This window comes from Anolis carolinensis, chromosome 6 (genome assembly GCF_035594765.1).
Source record: "Anolis carolinensis isolate JA03-04 chromosome 6, rAnoCar3.1.pri, whole genome shotgun sequence".
NCBI lineage: Eukaryota > Metazoa > Chordata > Lepidosauria > Squamata > Dactyloidae > Anolis > Anolis carolinensis.
Window position 1 is genome coordinate 60367485 of NC_085846.1, and position 19501 is coordinate 60386985.

The 19501-nt window shown below is 42.3% G+C and overlaps 1 protein-coding gene across 6 annotated transcripts in view; it reads right to left on the reverse strand.

Annotated features, from left to right (window-relative positions):
- golga4 (golgin A4) overlaps window positions 1-19501 on the reverse strand; it is a 107483-nt gene that overhangs the window by 77799 nt on the left and 10183 nt on the right. For 3 of the 6 annotated variants that reach the window (XM_008112813.3, XM_008112812.3, XM_008112811.3), the window contains exons 3-6: window positions 18895-18993; window positions 10420-10479; window positions 9688-10002; window positions 5268-5315 (exon numbers count right to left, since the gene is read on the reverse strand). In XM_008112813.3, coding sequence (XP_008111020.2) covers window positions 5268-5315; window positions 9688-10002; window positions 10420-10479; window positions 18895-18993 — 522 coding nt within the window. The remainder of the gene's footprint in view (window positions 1-5267; window positions 5316-9687; window positions 10003-10419; window positions 10480-18894; window positions 18994-19501) is intronic. The other 3 variants (XM_008112815.3, XM_008112814.3, XM_062983971.1) reach the window with 1 other exon arrangement.

The window sequence follows — 19501 nt, forward strand, 5'->3', positions numbered from 1 at the left end:
AGCTGCTCTGCAGACCTCTTCCAGGAATACACCATGGGAAAAGGCTGTGGAGGCCGCAACGGCCCGAGTGGAGTTGTCTCTGAGTCCTTGAGGTGGCTCCTGTCCGGCGAGCTGATAGGCGAGCCTGATTGTGGCGACCACCCATGCCGACAGGCGCTGCGAGGAGACAGGGGTCCCCCTAGCATCCGCCCGATACTTCAAAAAGAGTCTAGGGGACTTCCTAAACTCCTTGGTGCATTTGACATAGAAGGCTAATGCCCTGCGGACGTCCAGGAGGTGGAGGGCCTGCTCAAGCGGAGTGGTTGGCTCCTGGAAAAAGGCCGGGAGCACGATGTCCTGCACCGCATAGAAGAGGTTGACGACCTTTAGGAGGAAAGTTATGTCGGTCCTCACCACCACCTTATCTTTGTGGAATCTCATGTAAGGTTCATCCATGCGGAGGGTGCAGAGCTCGCTGGCATGCCGCGCTGTGGTGATAGCCACCAGGAAGGCCGTCTTCCATGACAGGTGGGCAAGATCGACTGAGGCAAGTGGCCTGGAGGCTTCGTGAGCACAGAGAACCAGATGAAGCTGCCAAGCGGGTGGCGGGAGGACGCAAGGCGGGCAGGTGTTTCTTTAGCCTTGTAGGAAGATCTGGACCAAGGGGTCCTGAAAACAACATGGGAGGCCGCGGCATTTACGGTAGGCAGAAATTGCCGTGAGGTAACACTTGACTGAGGAGAGTGCCATGCCCCTCTGCGCCAAGGAGGCGAGGAAATCCAGCAGGAGGGGCGTTGGCACAGAAAGCGGATCGGCCCCCCGCTGTTGTAAAGTCTCTGAACTTCGCCCACTTGCGGCTGTAGGACTGCTGTGTAGATGGCCTGTGGGCTGCCGCGAGGATATCTAAAACAGCCCTGGATATCTAAGACGGCCCTCTAAGCAGCGAGATGGAGCCAGTGAATGTCCAGATGGCAAAGCGTGCCCTGTTCGCAGGTCAGAAGGTCCAGCCAGTGGGGAAGTTTGTAACAATCGTCGTCCGCCATTGCTGGAAGGAGGGGGAACCAGGGCTGGCGAGGCCAACACGGTGCTATGACGATGGCGTCCGCTTTGTTGTGGTACAGCTTGGACACCACCCTGGACAAGAGCGGGATGGGTGGAAACATGTACAGGAGCGGCCCCGTCCAGCGAAAGAGGAACACATCCCCAGACAGCCCGTTGGGGCTGGCCGTGCCCCCCAGGCGCAAAAAAGTTGGCATTTGGCATTGTCCTGGGACGCAAACAGGTTTATGGAAAGGCGACCCCAGCGACGAAACAGAAACGCCACCTCGTCCTGGTGGAGAGACCATTCGTGTCCGCTGTGGAGAGACCTGCTCAGCTGGTCGGCCAAGGTGTTGAAGTGGCCTGGTACATGCACTGCGGTAAGAAGGATGGTGTTCTTGACACACTAGTTCCAAATTGTCACTGCCAATGCCAGCAGGGAGAAGGACCTCATGCTCCCCTGCTTGTTTATATACCACACCACTGTGGTATTGTCCGTGTAGACCTGCATTGCAGCACGTCCCGGAAGGCCCGAAGAGCCTTGTAGAGAGCCAGGAGCTTTAACCAGTTGATATGGTGCCCGCGCTCATCCTGCGTCCACTGGCCCTGCACAATGAGGTGTCCGGTGTGCGCCCTCCACCCGAACGGGCAGGCATCTGTTGTGACAGTGTGGGAAGGGTCCTGAGCATGAAACGGCATGCCGCTGGAAAGGTTCGCCCTGGAGAGCCACCAGAGAAGGGAGTGGCGCACATGCGACGGCAGGTTGAGCAAGGTCGAGGCGCCGTCCCACAACGGTTTGAAGTGCCGCACGAACCAGAACTGGAGGGGCCGCATCCAAAGGCGGTCGAGTGGATTGACCACCGTTGATGACGCATGTGGACCAGCGCTGACTGGATGTGGTCGGCTCGTAAGCGAGGCCGGTGTCTGTCTCGTAACAGTGACGCTTGGAGCGCTACAAAGTGCTCCTCCGGGAAATACGCCCTGCGGTAGGACGAATCCAGTACTGCCCTTATGAACTTGGTTCTCTGCTTCATGTGGTTCACAACCAGGCCCAGACTCTGAAGGAGTGAGAGAGTGAAGTTGATGTTGTGCAGGAGGCAGTGGCGGGATCTTGCAACTAACAGCCAGTCATCGATGTAAGGGAACACCGTGACCGTCTGAGTCCGTGAGTAGGCCGCCACCGCTGCCATCACCTTTGTAAACACCCGGGGGGCGTGGAAATCCCAAAGGGGAGAACCTGAAAACAAAAAGCGCGATGGCCACTCACAAAGGACAAAACAAAATGGTGTCACAGGGCTATCACGATATGGAAATATGCATCACGGAAGTCAATGGTCGCAAACTACGCCTTCTCCAGTAGGAGAGGAAGAATGGTAGGGAGCGTGACCATCCGAAAGGTAGGTGCCCAAATGTGAGTGTTCAAAGCCCTGGGATCCAAAATGGTGCGCTGACCTCTGCCCTTTTTCAAAACTAAAAAGTATCTAGAAAAGAAAGCCGAAGAAAAAGAATCGGGGTGCAAGGGGACAATTGCTCCTTTCTGTAACCAAGTTCACGCCTCTTGCCACAACACCTCTGATGGCTGGGTGGCTTTAACAAGGCCTATACTTGGCCGTGTATGGAAATCAATAGAGGAGCCATACTGGACTACGTCCAATACCCACCTATCCATGGTAATGGTGGCCCACGCCAAAAAAACTGCTGTAGACGTGTGCCAAACTGAAAATGCACCCCCGGAAGAGCCTGACGCTCCTCTAGCGTCGCAAGGTCAGCAGGGGAAAAAGAAAGATCACCACTGTGCGAAGCAGAATCCACCACCAAGTGCGGGTTGGATGCCCAAATGGGCGAGAGGCTGGCGCTAAACACTCCGCCTAGAGCGAGGTTGGTGGTGGCCCCTATCCTGCTACCGAGGGCAGGACGGCAGAGGCTGCCAAGGCACCTGTGATGACGCCTGCGGGAAGGGCGTGGAACCGGTGTTGTAGGGCCTCTGGTTGTAAGTGCCCGAAGGCGTCCACTGGCTGCGGTTGTAATATCCCTGGGTGGTCATATTCATGTCTGACTCTAGGGGTTGGTGCTCATCTCCATTTCTAAGCCAAAAAGCTGGCGTTGTCCGTAGACACCTCTAAGGTCATGTGGCCAGCATGACTGCATGGAGTGTCGTTACCTTCCCACCGCAGCGGTACCTATTAATCTACTCACATTGGCATGTTTTCGAATTGCTAGGTTGGCAGAAGCTGGAGCAACAAGTGGCGCTCACTCCACTCCCGGGATTTGGACCTGGGATCTTTTGGTTCATACGCTTACACAAATATTCCTGGTATGCGGCCATATAGACCCCATGAGCCAAGCAAGTGACAAAGGCTGCACTGGCATGCACCTTCTTGCCAAGGCCCTTCGTAGTTTTGCCCTCCTTGTCTAACGATGTAGTCTGTGACCTTGACCCCTTGCCCCGGGTCATATCGGCGACAATGGTGTTCGGCTTCTGTGGCCGCGCCACCCATGGGGGCGAGGAAAGGTCGATTTTGTAGAAGAGATCATTTCTTGGTAACACCAGGGCCACTGTAGGCGGGACCACATAAGGGGTCTTAGTAAACTGGAGAATATATGGAATCGCTGGTAGCACAGCAGCGGGCAGAGGCGCCTGCTTCTGTTGGTCCGAGAGAAACAAGAAATCCTCCACGGGCGTCTGTGGCGGGGCCACAGGCACGTTAAGCACCCTGGTTAGGCAAGAAAATAAAGCAATAAAGGAGGCCGAATCCAGAGGCATGGGCGGGTCAGCCTGGCCAGCCGGGTCCGCTTCCCCCAAGGAGCGGGAGGATTGGGAGCCTGAAAGGGATAAGATGTTGAGGACCCGGGCCTGCCCGTCGGGCTCGTCTCCAGATAGCTCTAATGGCACCAGCTGCGCCTGCGGGGTGAGGCGTGGGGTCTGGTACCAAGATGGGCCCGAAGACATAGGCCCGGCCTACTAGGGGGCGGTGCACAAAGTCCTCCCAGGGAGGGTGGTCCCGGGATTCCAACCCACTCTGCCTGGGTCCAGGCTTCTTGAGTCACTGTAGCGCCTCGGGGGTGAGACATAGTCTTGTAGGCCCTGCTGGGATGGGCTGAGGGACCTGAAAAAAGAGGGGAGGTGACGTTATGCGCGGCAGATAGGCCGCACCAAAAGCTTGGCTGGCAGGGGAGCGCTGCTACTCCCCCCACCTCACGTCCGGCGGTCCCGTGGCCACCGCCACCCGCTCCTGGGTTCAAGGCATCGCCCGCGTTGCCGCAATGAGCGCCAAGAAGTCCGGGACCGTGCTGTCCTGGCAGGGGGCTGCCTCCCCTTCGGGGAGAAGCACCGTAACCACCTCCCAGCCCGGTATTTGCAGCGTGGTGCATGCACTGCCGCGGGGCTTCTGCGCTGGCGTGGGCAGAGCCTGAGAGGACCCAGAAGCCGCGGCCTCCAGCTGGGGCTGTGTGGCTGAGGAGGACGCAGCTGCGTCCCTACTCTTCTTTTTCTTCCTCTTGCGCTCCTCCTTGGAGACATGGGAGGAGGGTGCAGGCTCTGGAGACTTGGAGCGCGGCCACTTAGAGGGAGTTGAGGTAAGCGGCCTGCTTCCGGCAGAGAAGAGGGTAGGTGAGGGCTGGTTCTCCATCGGAGGGAAGAGCATGCGCTCATACAACAGAGCCTTCAGACGCGCCTCCCTAATTTTGCGGGCCCGCAGCGTAAAAGCCCGACAGGCCCCACAGCTCTTCACTGAATGTGCCTCCCCAAGGCAGAGGAGGCACCTGTTGTGCCCGTCAGCCTTCGGGAGGTTTCCCCCACATGCTAAGTACTTTTTAAACTTTGAAGTGGACATACCATTAAGCTCAGCCTCGCCCACGACGAACAAGAAAAGAAGGAACAAATTCACAATGTTCAAGTGAATAAGAGATTGGTTCCTCAACGCTCCTACAGCGGAAAGAAAAGGAACGTGAGCTATAACCCCATCTGAGGCTATATACCTTCAGGGGAAGGTGTGTGGGGCTATAAATTCTTTTCAGCTGTTTAAGGGTTCCGGAAATGCTACACAGGTGTAGGGAATTACCATATGTGTGCACTCCACAGACACCATAAGGAGGAAATAATTGTCTTCAGTCAGTAATATGGAATTCTGAATTACTTCTTAAAATGATGTTTTACAGCATTTGGGGCAGGCTTTAAAGTTAGGAGCAATTATATGTACTTTTCTCTGCAAAGCAGGAACTTAAGACCATGACATATCTTTTTTTCTTACCTGTAACTTTTTCTTTTCTCTTTGCACAGCTTGAAAGGCAGTGATCAACTGAAAGGTAAATAACAGGTAGTTAAGAAACCAAATGAAACTTAGCATACTTGAGTTAAATCATCTAGCAAAATCTAATCGGTTCTAATCACCAAAAAGATTATTCTCCACCACACATTTTTACATTTCATTTATGATTCATTGATATAAACCCAGCATTTTATAGATAAGAATTATGTTAATCTGTTTTAAATTTTTGTGTTTTCAGTCTATGTATTTTAAATGATTTGTTTCAATCTATCGTATTAAAGCTATGTTGTACCCTTCCTTGAGCACTGGGGAGAGGTGGATAAGAAATAACATGTATATTTTTATTGTTGTTGTTGTTGTCATTAATTTTAAAATGTTACATTTTATATGAAATTTATGATTTTAGTGTCAGAGTCAAACAATTTCTGAGATATCTATTTTACACTCCCATAATGAATTATTAAAATATATATTATCTATCACACACTATCACTATTGAAATATAATTTTAAAAAAATCAACTAAGAGCAGTATCAAGTATATTCCAATAGTGATAATGTGTGACGGATAATATATGTGTTAATAATTCATTATGGGAGTGCAAAATAGATTTATCTCAGAAATTGTCTGACTCTGACACTAAAATCATAAAATTCCTATAATAAAATGTAACATTTATAATTTATGATTCAGAAAACGAAAAGAAGAAAAACAAACCAAAAAAGTCCCATATGGATATGGACTCAGTCGTTCTACCTCAAGGACCGAGGCAGTTGAGTAGTCCGGCAGCTGTATCCATGACTGAGCAGCCCTTTTTAGGATCCGCTCTGCTCACCCCACATGGGGAAGAGGCTAGAAAAGGTGCCCTAAACAGAGTCTGCCTCTCTTACCCTGACTGGACTGCCGCATCCAGAGGGGTCACCACTCTGCGGCCAAAAAAGAGAAATGAACTTTGGAACATGGAACATACAGACACTGTTGGATAACACTGACAGCGAACGCCCCGAACGCAGGACTGCTATCATTGCAAGGGAGCTGGGATGCTTTAAGATCGACATAGCAGCCCTTCAGGAGACCCGGAGAGCAGGAGAGGGACAACTGAAGGAAGAAAAAGGAGGCTACACCTTCTTCTGGAAGGGACTGCCTGAAGAAGAGCGAAGAATACACGGAGTTGGCTTTGCTATCAGAAATGACCTGGTGAAGCACCTGACTGAAGCACCTACTGGCATCAACGAACGACTCTCAACCCTCCGAATTAACCTTGCCAAAAACCAACAGGCAACCATCATATGTGCCTATGCACCAACTCTAGATGCCAACAAAGACATCAAGGAAAAATGTTATTGTCAGATGGACACCATCCTATCGGAGATTCCTAAAGAGGACAAAATCATCCTCGGGACTTTAATGCAAGAGTCGGACGGGACTCCGACCTGTAGCCAGGGATCATGGGAAAGGATGGGGTCGGAAACAGCAACTGGAATGTCATCTTGCTTCTTACCAAATGCATAAAGCACAACCTTGTTACCACCAACATGCTCTTCTGCCAGAAAAACAAGCTCAAGACATCATGGCAGCACACCCAGTCAAAGCATTGGCACCTCTTGGACTATGTAATTACATGTGCCAGAGACCGCCGCGATGTGCTTCTCACAAGAGCCATGATAGGTGCTGATGACTGCTGGATGGACCACAGGTTAATCCGATCCACGATGGCTATCAAGATCATCCCCAAATGCAGACTCCAAGGAAGAAAAACAAGGCGTAAAATGAACACCCAAGCCCTTCAGGAGCCCTCCAAATGAGCCCTTCTCCAAACAACACTCAAAGATCATCTACCCACAGAACACCCCAAAAATGTTGAGGAACATTGGAACAAACTAAAGACCTCCATCATCACAGCCTGTGAAGAAACCATTGGATACCAAACTAGGAAACATCCAGTGTAAAAGCTGAGGTCCAAAGTAGGACCAGAGAACTCAAGAACATCTGGTGGACAAAGAAGGCTGAAGAAATCCAACACCTTGCAAATACCAATGATGCTCAGGGATTTTTCAAAGCCACAAAGATTATTTACAGACCAAGAAACCATGGCATACAACCCCTACGCTCATCAGATGGAACAAAAATTCTGAAGGACAATTGCACTACGTTGGAAAGAGCACTACCAGAACCTGCTGAATCGCAGCTCCAATGTGGCCGAAGAGACCCTCTCACAAATCCCGCAACAACAAACCAGGGATGAGCTTGCAGCACTGCCTAGTTTGGAAGAAGTTAGCAATGCCATCAGCCAACAAAAAAAATCAACAAAGCCAGCGGACCTGATGGGATTCCTACTGAAATCTTCAAAGAGGGTGGACCTGAGCTGATACAACAACTCCACCAGCTCACTGAAAAGGTGTGGGTGACCGAGAAAATCCCCGCAGACTTCAAGGATGCCACCATCATCACCTTTTTCAAGAAAGGGGATAGAACAGACTGCAGGAACTATCGCGCTATCTCCCTTCTAACCTCCACTGGGAAAATCCTCGCAAGAATCCTTGCAAACTGCCTTTTCCCCATTTCAGAAGACACCCTCCCAGAATCCCAGAATGGCTTCCGTCCCTCCAGAGGAACAGTGGACATAATCTTCACTGCATGACAGCTCCAAGAAAAATGCAGGGAACAAAATCAACCTCTGTACATGGCATTCATTGACCATGCAAAGGCATTCGACACAGTGAATCGCAGCACTCTCTGGACCATTCTCCAAAAATCGGGTGCCCTGACAAATTTGTGAACATCCTGTGGCTCCTCCATGATGACAACAGTCTTGGACAGCAATGGCTCCCAAAGTGACCCATTTAAGGTGGAATCAGGTGTCAAGCAGGGATGTGTTATTGCCCCTACCTTATTTTCCAACTTCATTGCTATGATACTTCACCTTGTTGATGGGAAGCTTCCCACCAGTGTGGAAATCATCTATCGGACAGATGGCAAGCTATTTAACCTCAGCAGACTGAGAACCAAAACCAAGGTCACCACAACATCTGTTATAGAACTCCAATATGCCGATGACAACGTAGTGTATGTGCATTCAGAAGAAGACCTACAAGCCACTCTAAACACCTTCGGAGAAGCATATGAGAAGCTCGGCCTCTCACTGAACATCGAGAAAACCAAAGTGCTCTTCCAACAGGCACCAGCTAATCCCTCTGCAATGCCAGGAATACAGCTTAATGGTGTAACATTAGAAAATGTTGACCATTTCCACTACCTTGGCAGCCACTTCTCCACAAGTCAACATCACTGAAATACAACACCGCCTGAGCTCTGCGAGTGCAGCATTTTTCCGTATGAAGCAGAGAGTGTTTGATGACCGGGACATCCGTAGAGATACCAAGGTGCTTGTTTATAAAGCCACTGTCCTCCCAACCCTGCTCTATGCCTGCGAAACGTGGACGGTCTACAGACATCACACCCAACTCCTGGAGCATTTCTATCAGCGTTGCTTCAGAAAAATCCTGCAAATCTCTTGGGAAGACAGACGGACAAATGTCAGTGTGCTTGAGGAAGCAAAGACCACCAGCACTGAAGCGATGCTCCTACGCCATCAACTTCGCTGGACTGGCCACGTTGTCCGAATGCCCGATTACTGTCTCCCAAAGTAGCTACTCTACTCCGAACTCAAGAACGGGAAACGGAATGTTGATGGGCAGGAAAAGAGATTTAAAGATGGGCTTAAAGCCAACCTTAAAAACTGTGGCATAGACACTGAGAACTGGGAAGCCCTGGCCCTTGAGCGCTCTAATTGGAGATCATCTGTGACCAGCAGTGCTGCGGAGTTTGAAGAGGCACAAATGGAGGGCTTAAGGGAGAAACGTGCCAAGAGGAAGGAGCATCAAGCCAACCCTGACCGGGACCGCCTTCCACCTGGAAACCGATGTCCTCACTGCAGGAGAACATGCAGATTAAGAATAGGTATCTTCAGCCATCTACGGATCCATCCCCAAGATAGTGAAGACGGAGGGCCATCATCCTCGAACTACGAAGGATCGCCTAAGTAAGTAATGTGTGATGGATAATGTATGTGTTCATAATTCATTATGGGAGTGTAAAATAGATTTATCTCAGAAATTGTCTGACTATGACACTAAAATCATAAATTTCCTATAATAAAATGAAACATTTATAATTTATGACTCAGTTTTGTTTCCAGCTGATCATAGAATGAAATACACAAGCAGTTTCAAATAAGTATGAAAATAACTTAATTTTTGCATTATTTAAGAGAACTATTTTCATTTATATAGTGTTCCATAATCACATGCTGCACTGACACAAATACACCAGAAAAGAATGATTATTTCCCTTACGGTTAGTTCTGATTTCCAAATTGCTCATGATGAAATCAATTTCCTACCTCAGAGTACTTCCCTCTATAGCTGCCTAAACTTCTTTCCATCCTTCGCAGTCGTTGCAACAGCTGTTCCTTGGGAAGGCTGTCCGCGTTTCCAGGCAGTTCTTCTGCTTCACTTTCAACATCAGAAGGTGGATCAAATGTTGGGCCAGGAGAATCAAAGTCCAGTTTGTTTAGTGAATCTCTCGAAGAAGTCCGCACTAAAGATTCTTTTGAAGAGGAGCGGAACAGAGATTCTTTTAAGGGACTTCGAAACAATGATTCCATTGAAGGAACCCTAAACTGTAGCTTCTGTGCAAAAGACTGGACATCACCAGGCTGCAAAATGGAAAATATAATCACTGAGTGCCTCTTCTTCAAGATCTCAAAATATGTTGATGTAAGTGGAACATTTCCCCCACCAAAGGCAGTTTACTTCTGTTATAAATTAATTATGAAGTTTATAAAATGCAAATATTTAATGTGTCAACACATTTTGTTTTTTAAGCAATTACAACACATACAATTAATTTCCCAGAAATGTTAAACTGTAAGTCTATACAGCATGGAATAAATGTTGGTATGATATTAAATATTCTGAAGCATAAAAATAATGTAATTTATACAGCAAAATTGTAATATTTTAACCATATATGTGATGCAAACATCAAAACATATGTGTTGCTTTAACAGGAATGCATTTCCGTTAATAAGACTAAAAAAATGATTATAAAAAATAGGACACTTGCTACGTACCTGTGGGGAAGACAGTTCACTTCCATTATTCGTGCTGGTCATTACTTGCTTAGATACATCCTAGAAGGCCCAAAAAGAAAAGAAAAAGAATATATCAACAACAAAGTAAGAACATAATATTCTAAGCATCTAATTTGAACTGTAGTAAGCAATTCTGTGATGGCATTTCAATTCAATTTCTTTTAGTAAAAAATTAATAGCTTTACTTTTCAGCTGTTTATTAAAATACTGCCATGCACACTAAATTAAGCATGATAAGTAAATGGGTGAATCAGTTTCATGTACGATTCAGAACTATAAGCAGCAGTGTTTAATGAATTAGTAGAATACGAAAAACAGATGAAAAAGTATTCTTTAAATATTCATATGGGTATTATACTCAGGATGTATTATTTGGGAAGAACTTCAAAACTGGATAACAATCACAAATATGGTGATTTTGTAAAAAAAAAAATCAAATATATTTGCAAAATAATTCTACTCCATAGAAGGGAAATAGGAAATAAGACTTCAAACCCTAACTATTGCCCAACTCTAATTTTGGGTGGGGGGGGGGGGGACGCTATTTGAGAATAAGAATAAACTGCTTGGTTATAAGCAATTATTTTGGACTGAGTCATAATTAAAAACCACTTATAAAGTTTAGTATTACTGCTATTATCAATGCTATTCCAAGACTCTAGTATTTGTAATTTTAGATATGTCATTCTAAATTTAGCAACATGTGTTGTAGCTTTATAATCCAAACTCTTTATAAAGATTTTTAAGTAACATCCTACAATCCTGGGTTACAAAACTATCATAACGAATTATAATAATAGAATGAATAAAAAAACCACACACTAATGTAAACCACATATACGAGCTGTGTCCAAAAAGTAAATTCCTCTATGCTAGGATAAATAAAACAGTGGCTGAAAAATTACAAAAAAATTTACTCTACAATGTCTATTCATTTCTCAACATAGTCCTCAAATTTCTCCAAGCACTTCAGAAAATGTGGAATCAAGGCACATCCAGGATATATCTAGAAAAGTTTCCCCCCATTTGAACAGATTCTTCCCATGTCATCTCATAATCTGCTTTGGAAAATCTACTCTGTTTCAACACACTATATGATGGGCTACTATATAAGAAGTACTCATTGACCACTGGCCCATATGAGATTAACCATCACCACATTATCCAATCATCATATTTACAATTTAGAAATTAATGCAAATATTGTATAAAAATTAAATGAACAGTCAAGAAGATATGAGAGATTTGCTGCACACTGAATATCCCGTTCAGCTAATTTCAGCAAGAAAGGCCATCTTAAATGTTACACTTTATTAGCCATACCTAGTGTACTTAAGGGACCATAGAACTGTGGCCTCCATTAGATTATTTTCACTTTTAAGAATTAGATCAGCATGGCACAACTGACTTGTACAAGTAATTGGTAGATATTGCCCAACTCAAATATCCTTCCCTAGCAGTCTTGAAATCAATTTACATAGCACCGCTTTCTGCTGTTTTACCAAAGAGTTGGTCCATTTTTAGAAAAACAGGGATGATGCTTCCAAGTTTGCTGAAGGGATACAATTTCTTGTCAGTTACAAACTGATTTATATGATCATGTTATACTAACTCTATATAGTGATCCTATTTTGAAGATTGTAAGACATTCATGTTTATGGAAGAAATGAGCTGATTTTGAAACTTAACATCACATCAACTGACAGATCCAAATCAAGAAAATATCTGCATTTTCAATATTTCACTTATTCATTAGTTACCATTATCACAATATAGGTTGAATGTTGCATATGCAGAAAACCAAAATGCTCCAAAATTGTCCACATAGGTGGTTGAGAAAGTAACTTTTCTCAAATACATTTCAATTGATTCAATGTACACAAATTATTTCATGCACAAAATTACCTTCAGGTGATATGTATAAGGTATATATGAAACATACTATATATACTTGAGTATAAGCCAACCCGAATATAAGCCGAGACACCTAATTTTACCATAAAAACTGGGAAAACTTATTGACTCGAGTATAAGCCGAGGGTGGGAAATGTAGCAGCTACTGGTAAATTTCAAAATAAAAATAGATACTAATAAAATTACATTAATTGAGGCACCAGCAAGTTAAATATTTTTAAATATTTACCGTATTTCAAAGAAACACAGTAAACTTGCTCTATAAGTGGAAAAGTAGGGTCAACAAAAACAATATGATATTAACAATAACTTAACAACAACAACAACAATAAAACTTCATTTATTATAATAATAATAATAATAATAATAATAATAATAATAATAATAATAATAATTCATTTATTATCCTTCATTTTTATCTTGCCCTATCTCCCCATGGGGACTCAGGCTGGCTTCCAACATAGTAACAGGTAAACATTCAATGCCTATATAAACAATGCAGAGCTAGATATAGATCTATAATTATACTAGCTGTGCCCGGCCACGCGTTGCTGTGGCAAAGTGGTGGTGGTGGTATTGGTTAAAAATTGTTGTGTAATTTTTATTTGACGTGATTTGTATTTTTTATTTATTTTATTGTAAGTTATCTTTTCATTTATCTAGACATCTATCTAGACATCTCTCTATATATAATTATATCTGCATAGGATTTGCAAAGACTTGCAAACATGTGAAGCAAAAATGCATATATAAAAATAATGTATACACATAAATACAGATATACAGGTATATGGAAATCTCTAGATATCTATATGTATATGGGATTTGCAAAGACTTGCAAACATGAGGGGACATTCATATATAAAATTAATATATATAGATAGATATATACAAATATTTAGGTACACAGGGATTGCAAAGGCTTGCAAGGGGAAGTGCCTACATATCTCTAGCAGAGATTAACAAATATTTCAGGCGAAAGTGCTTTTATAAGATTAATGGGTGTGTATATATATATATATATATATATATATATATATATATATATATATACACACACACACACACACACACACACACACACACATATATATTCTTCTTCCTGACTTGCAAGGGCTTATTTTCCTTTTCAAAACATTCCCTTGGTTAAGAGCAAGGGAGGCTTTGGAAAAACAAGCACACTGATAAGGGAGAAGAGAAATATATCATATAGTGCAAGCAATGGCCTCCAGGCTCCGCTGCCTGGCTTGACCTTGACCCAATTATAAGCCGGAGGAGACCTTTTCAGCTGATAAAAAGGGCTGAAAAACATGGCTTATCTTCGAGTATATACGGTAAATGAATTTTGTATTAAGCTTGTGTGCCATGAGCAGGAAATCTCACTATGTATATGCAAATATTCCAGCAATCCAAAATTCAAAAAGATTTGGCGCTCGGCATTTCGTTTAATGGATCTATACTCTCTGGTAAAATACAGATTTATATGTATAAATTATCAAATATGAATGACTCAAACATTTACTCAGTGAAACGAAAATCAACAAGTAGAATTTATAAGTATCTGCTGGAGAGTACTAAATTTGGTGTTACTGAAGTTACGACTGAGAAGAATAAAGAATTAGATTGTTCTGTTTAAATCAAACAATAGGAATCTGGCTTGGTCCAAGTATCTACAATCTCTTTAGACTCAAAATCATGTTTGCTCAGCAAAAACTGTTTCAGTTACCGTATATACTCGAGTATAAGCCGACCCGAATATAAGCCGAGGCACCTAATTTTACCACAAAAAAACTGGGAAAACATTGACTCCAGTATAAACTGAGGGTAGTAAATTTCAAAAATAAAAATACATACCAATAAAATTACATTAATTGAGGAATCAGTAGGTTAAATGTTTTTGAATATTTACATAAAGCTCAAATTTAAGATAAGATTGTCCAACTCTGATCAAATCATTATTCTCATCTTTTTCAATGTAAATGTGCTTATGTATCCTTTTAATAATAATAGAGTAAAATAATACATGTAATAATAATAATAAATATAGGAAAATAATACATGTAATAATAAATAGAGTAAAATAATAAATGCAATAATAATAAGATCAGAGTGAAATAATAAAATGTATTAATAATAATAAAAATAGAGTAAAATAAATGTAATAGTAGCAACAATAATAGAGAAAAATAATAAATGTAATAATATCAATAATAATAGAGAAAAATAATAAATGTACCATATATTTTCGAGTATAAGCTGGCCCAAATATAAGCCAACCTTGGTCAGACCACACCTGGAATACTGTGTCCAATTTTGGGCACCGCAGTTGAAGGGAGATGTTGACAAGCTGGAAAGCGTCCAGAGGAGGGCGACTAAAATGATTAAGGGTCTGGAGAACAAGCCCTATGAGGAGCGGCTTAAAGAGCTGGGCATGTTTAGCCTGCAGAAGAGAAGGCTGAGAGGAGACATGATAACCATGTACAAATATGTGAGGGGAAGTCATAGGAAGAAGGGAGCAAGCTTGTTTTCTGTTGCCCTGCAGACTAGGACACGGAACAATGGCTTCAAACTACAGGAAAGGAGTTTCCACCTGAACATCAGGAAGAACTTCCTCACTGTGAGAGCTGTTCAACAGTGGAACTCTCTCCCCTGGGCTGTGGTGGAGGCTCCTTCTTTGGAGGCTTTTAAGCAGAGGCTGGATGGCCATCTGTCGGGGGTGCTTTGAATGCGATTTCCTGCTTCTTAGCGGGGGGGTTGGACTGGATGGCCCATGAGGTCTCTTCCAACTCTACTATTCTATGATTCTATGATTCTATGAACCAGGACCCTCACCCGAGTATGAGCCAAGGGGGGCTTTTTCAGTCTTAAAAAAAGGGCTGAATAACTAGACTTATACTAGCATATATACAGTATATTATCTATTTATTTATTCAACTTGCATCCTACAGTTCTCCAACAAGTTCCCAAAAATGGTTCACACCCTACATTAAAATAGTACAACAAAACACATACACGAAAAGCATTAGACACCACTATGTATTTCAGAAATAAACTTCCTATTTCTATTAAATATTGGCAATGTAATAAAAGATCATGCTTCCTTGTGGCTTATGATGTAGGCATTCCGAATGGCCATCCCCTTTTTTTGTTGGTTGATTTTATTACACTGCATTAGCTTTGTGTTGAAAAAAAAACTTTTGGACAATTCTCGAAGGGGCATTGGAGGAAGTTTCCACCCTGTTCCTGGTAGCACAGATTATCATCTTGGGTGATTTTAATGCGAGACTGGGCAATTCCAAATCGAAGATTACAGCAGCTAGTAATATCCCTCTAGATGCAAACATGTTCGATTTCGGATGGAAGTCCCTTGACTGTCAAAGAAATAAAGCTGGAGCTTTACTGGTGGCCTTACTGTACAAATTTGATCTCATGATCCTTAGAGGATCAAACGAGGAATTCATATACCCATTCACTTTCCATGCAGCCAACGCTAGTAGTGCTATAGACTTTATTTGCGTATCTAAGGATCTCCAGCCAGCATTCACATCTTAGAAGTTATCCCCAGAGTGGACAGCGATCACCAACCTCTAACAGTGAGATGCCTCCTGCAGACTGACCTTAGGAGACCTATACTCAGCTCCAACCAGGAGAGCCAGATATTGGAATTACAAAATAATAAAAGACTTAGATGGAAATTTGTTAATTTAACCCACCTAATGGACATCATCGACTCCCCAGAAGTCGGCATTCTCAAAAAAGAAATCCAGTTGGAGCCAAACAGTATAGAGGCTGTTTTTGATGCCTATAATTCTTTAGTCAGTGGCTTAAAGGGGGTGCTGACAGAGAAACCTAATAAAAAACCTCCACTGACTACTTTGAATGCCAATAAGTGCTTTGATCAGGGATGTCAACTAAAAAAGAAGCAATTGAAATGTGCAATAAGAATACTCCAACATACCCACAATTCAGATACACATGCCCACATGTTAAAAATTAGATGGCAATATAAAAAACTAATCACAGATAAAAAGAAGAGCTATAATATGAAAGTATGGTCCGATCTTGAACTGACTATTTCCACATGTAACTCCATTTTCTTTTGGGATATTGTGGCCAAAAAACTAAAGGAAGTACGATTTGATATCGATTCACCCATTCCTGCGGCCCAATGGGAAGACTTCTACATGGATTTATTTAACACACCACAGTTTCGAATGGAGGAATTAAGTATTAATTTAATCGTAGGAGCAGATCCCCTCCCCCAATGGCCACTAGTACAATCAGCGGAAGTGAAAACAATTATAACAAGGCTGAAAGCAAACACAGCCCCGGGCTAAGATTTTCTTCCCCCAGAACTGTTTAAGCAAAATATAGACTGGTGGGCTCAATTACTAGCGGGCCTATTCAATCATATAAATAAGGCATGTTCTATTCCATCAGGCTGGCAACTAAGCATTATAGTGCCAATCTTCAAGAAAGGAGACAAAGCCGACCCTAGGAATTATCACCCAATCAGCCTGATTGACATTACAGCAAAGATATACGCAAGATATCTTCTAAACAAAGTAGAGGAGTGGGCTGAAAATAACCTGATTATTAAGGAAGAACAAGCTGGCTTCAGGCAAGGCTACTTCACTATAGACAACACTTTCGTTCTTCAGCATGTAATTGACAAATATTCTTCATTGAATAGAAGTTTATATGTTGCTTTTATAGCCCTATCCATTGCTTTTGACTCTATAAGCCGAGGGTTACTTTGGAGGAAATTCTCGATGTCTAACATAGACAAAAGACTCCTGGCTCTTCTGATTGCTCTATATGCTGATTCCTCAGTTAAAGTGAGATTAGGTAATAGCGGGGCGACCTCCAATGGAATAGCTTCAACTAGGAGTGTGAGACAGGGATGTCTGCTGGCACCGTTGTTTTAATTTTTATATAAATGATATTGTGGAATATTTCAAAATGAAAGAATGTCACGGTCCAAAGATTATGGATAGGGAATTAAATATTTTGATATACGCAGATGACATAGTACTGTTATCCACCACCCCTGTTGGGTTAAGGAGGTCTCTGCAAAAACTTAGCCAATACTGTACTGAAAATGCCCTCACCATAAATAAAGAAAAATCCAAAATAATGGTCTTTGGCAAGAAAACTAAGGTTTACAACTGGCACCTTGATGGGCACAAAGTGGAACAAGTGAGGATATCTGTTACCTGTTACTATGTTGGTAGCCGGCCTGAGTCCCCATGGGGAGATAGGGTGGAATCCAAATGAAGGTTTTATTATTATTATTATTATTATTATTATTGATACCATATTGTTTTTGTTGCCCCTACTATTCTACTTATAGAGCTAGTTTATTGTTTTCCTTTGAAATACGGTAAATATTAAAAAACATTTATCCTACTGATGCCTCGATTAATGAAATTTTATTGGTATCTATTTTTATTTTGAAATTTACCCATAGCTGCTGCATTTCCCACCCTCGGCTTATACACGAATCAATAAGTTATCCCAGTTTTTTGTGGTAAAATTAGGTGCCTCGGCTTATATTCGGGTCGGCTTATACTCGAGTATATACGGTATATGTTAATTATATTTTATAAACTAAAAAACTTTCTGCAGTAACACCAGCTCAGCAGTACAAAGAAAAGCCAGCTGTGATAGCATGCTTCCTTTATCACAGCTATGTAGATCTAACAGTGTTGTTACATTCAAATGCCCAAATACTATTAGACAAAGTAATTGAAGTTAAATTATCAAATATCATACAGCAAATTAGCCTGAATCAGCAGTTTCTTTTTTTTCTTATTTTATAGAGCATCAACTGAAGTTAAGAATGAAAATGAGGTGATTAAGCTCCAAGGAAAGTTTGTATTATTATCCATGATCCAGCAACATAATGCTTCCAACACAGAAGTCTGTACAATGCTAAAATTGTCCAAAAAAATAGAAAGAGAGTGTATACCAAAAAGAATCCGTAGTGCTGCAGGAAGTAACAGTTCTATATCTGTTTTCTGAACAGATGCCAAATCGTTTGAACATACAATTTTATAGCTAAGATTATCCTTCTATAATCAAAAATATGATAGTAAGAAAACTGTCTATGATTTTTAAAGAAAATAAATTGTTTGAAAATAATTATTACTTAATATTCCCAAGCCTTGTTTTCAGGGAGAGATTTGTTGCAAAGAAAGAGGTGTACAGAAATGTATCCTCCTTTTCTTCTGAAAAATATCTGAAGAATCAGTTACCTTCATTTTCAATAATGTTACAAAATTACAAAGACTGACTTTTTCAATGAGATGGAATGAAAGCAGTGTTAATGCTTATGTTAAATTAAGCCAATGTTATCAAATTTCCAAGCCACTGGTTAAGCAACCATGTTCCTGGAGGTTTAGAACAGAATTAGCAATATGACACTTGGTCTGTTTTAGTAGCATATAAACAAACAAGCAGGCATGAGAAGACTTCCAGAATTATTGTATCCTCTTGTCTCAGTCAATTGCCACTAGGACAGAGAGGGAGGAGACTCACCACACTCTTATTCTGTGGCTTAGGTCGTTTGGTGGGATCCAAAGCAAAGATAGTATACTCAGAAAGAAAAGCAGGCTCTGATATCATCCCAGCTAGTAGCTGCATCATTTGATGCAAAAAGCAAAATGAAAAATAAAACAAAGTAGTGAGATAAAAAATAAAAAATAAAAGCATGTTGCATGTTTGTTTCACAAAAAATCGGCATAATCATTACTATAACTGCACAAAATATGCAAAGAAAAAAAGAAAAAACAGAATGTAATGAAGGTCAAACAGAACACTCAAATCAGCAAAAATGTATGTACAGGCATGAGAAGATAAAAACTGGAAACTGAACTATAGACTTCTTTAGAATAGTGTGCATATACATCACATGTATAATTGCGTATTAATATTTATTTATTTATGTAATGTATATACTGCTCTTCTCCCCCAGGGGAGGTCACAAGCATAGTACAAAGGTACATCCTTACCTCCACTTAACAACCTATCAGGCAAAACAGCAGAGAGAATGGTGTAGTAAGTAATACACAAAGTCCAAGGCTGATAAATGCAGCTTTCCTCCTTGGGTGTTCTTGAATGTGTAAAGGCTCAAAGGGATTTATGG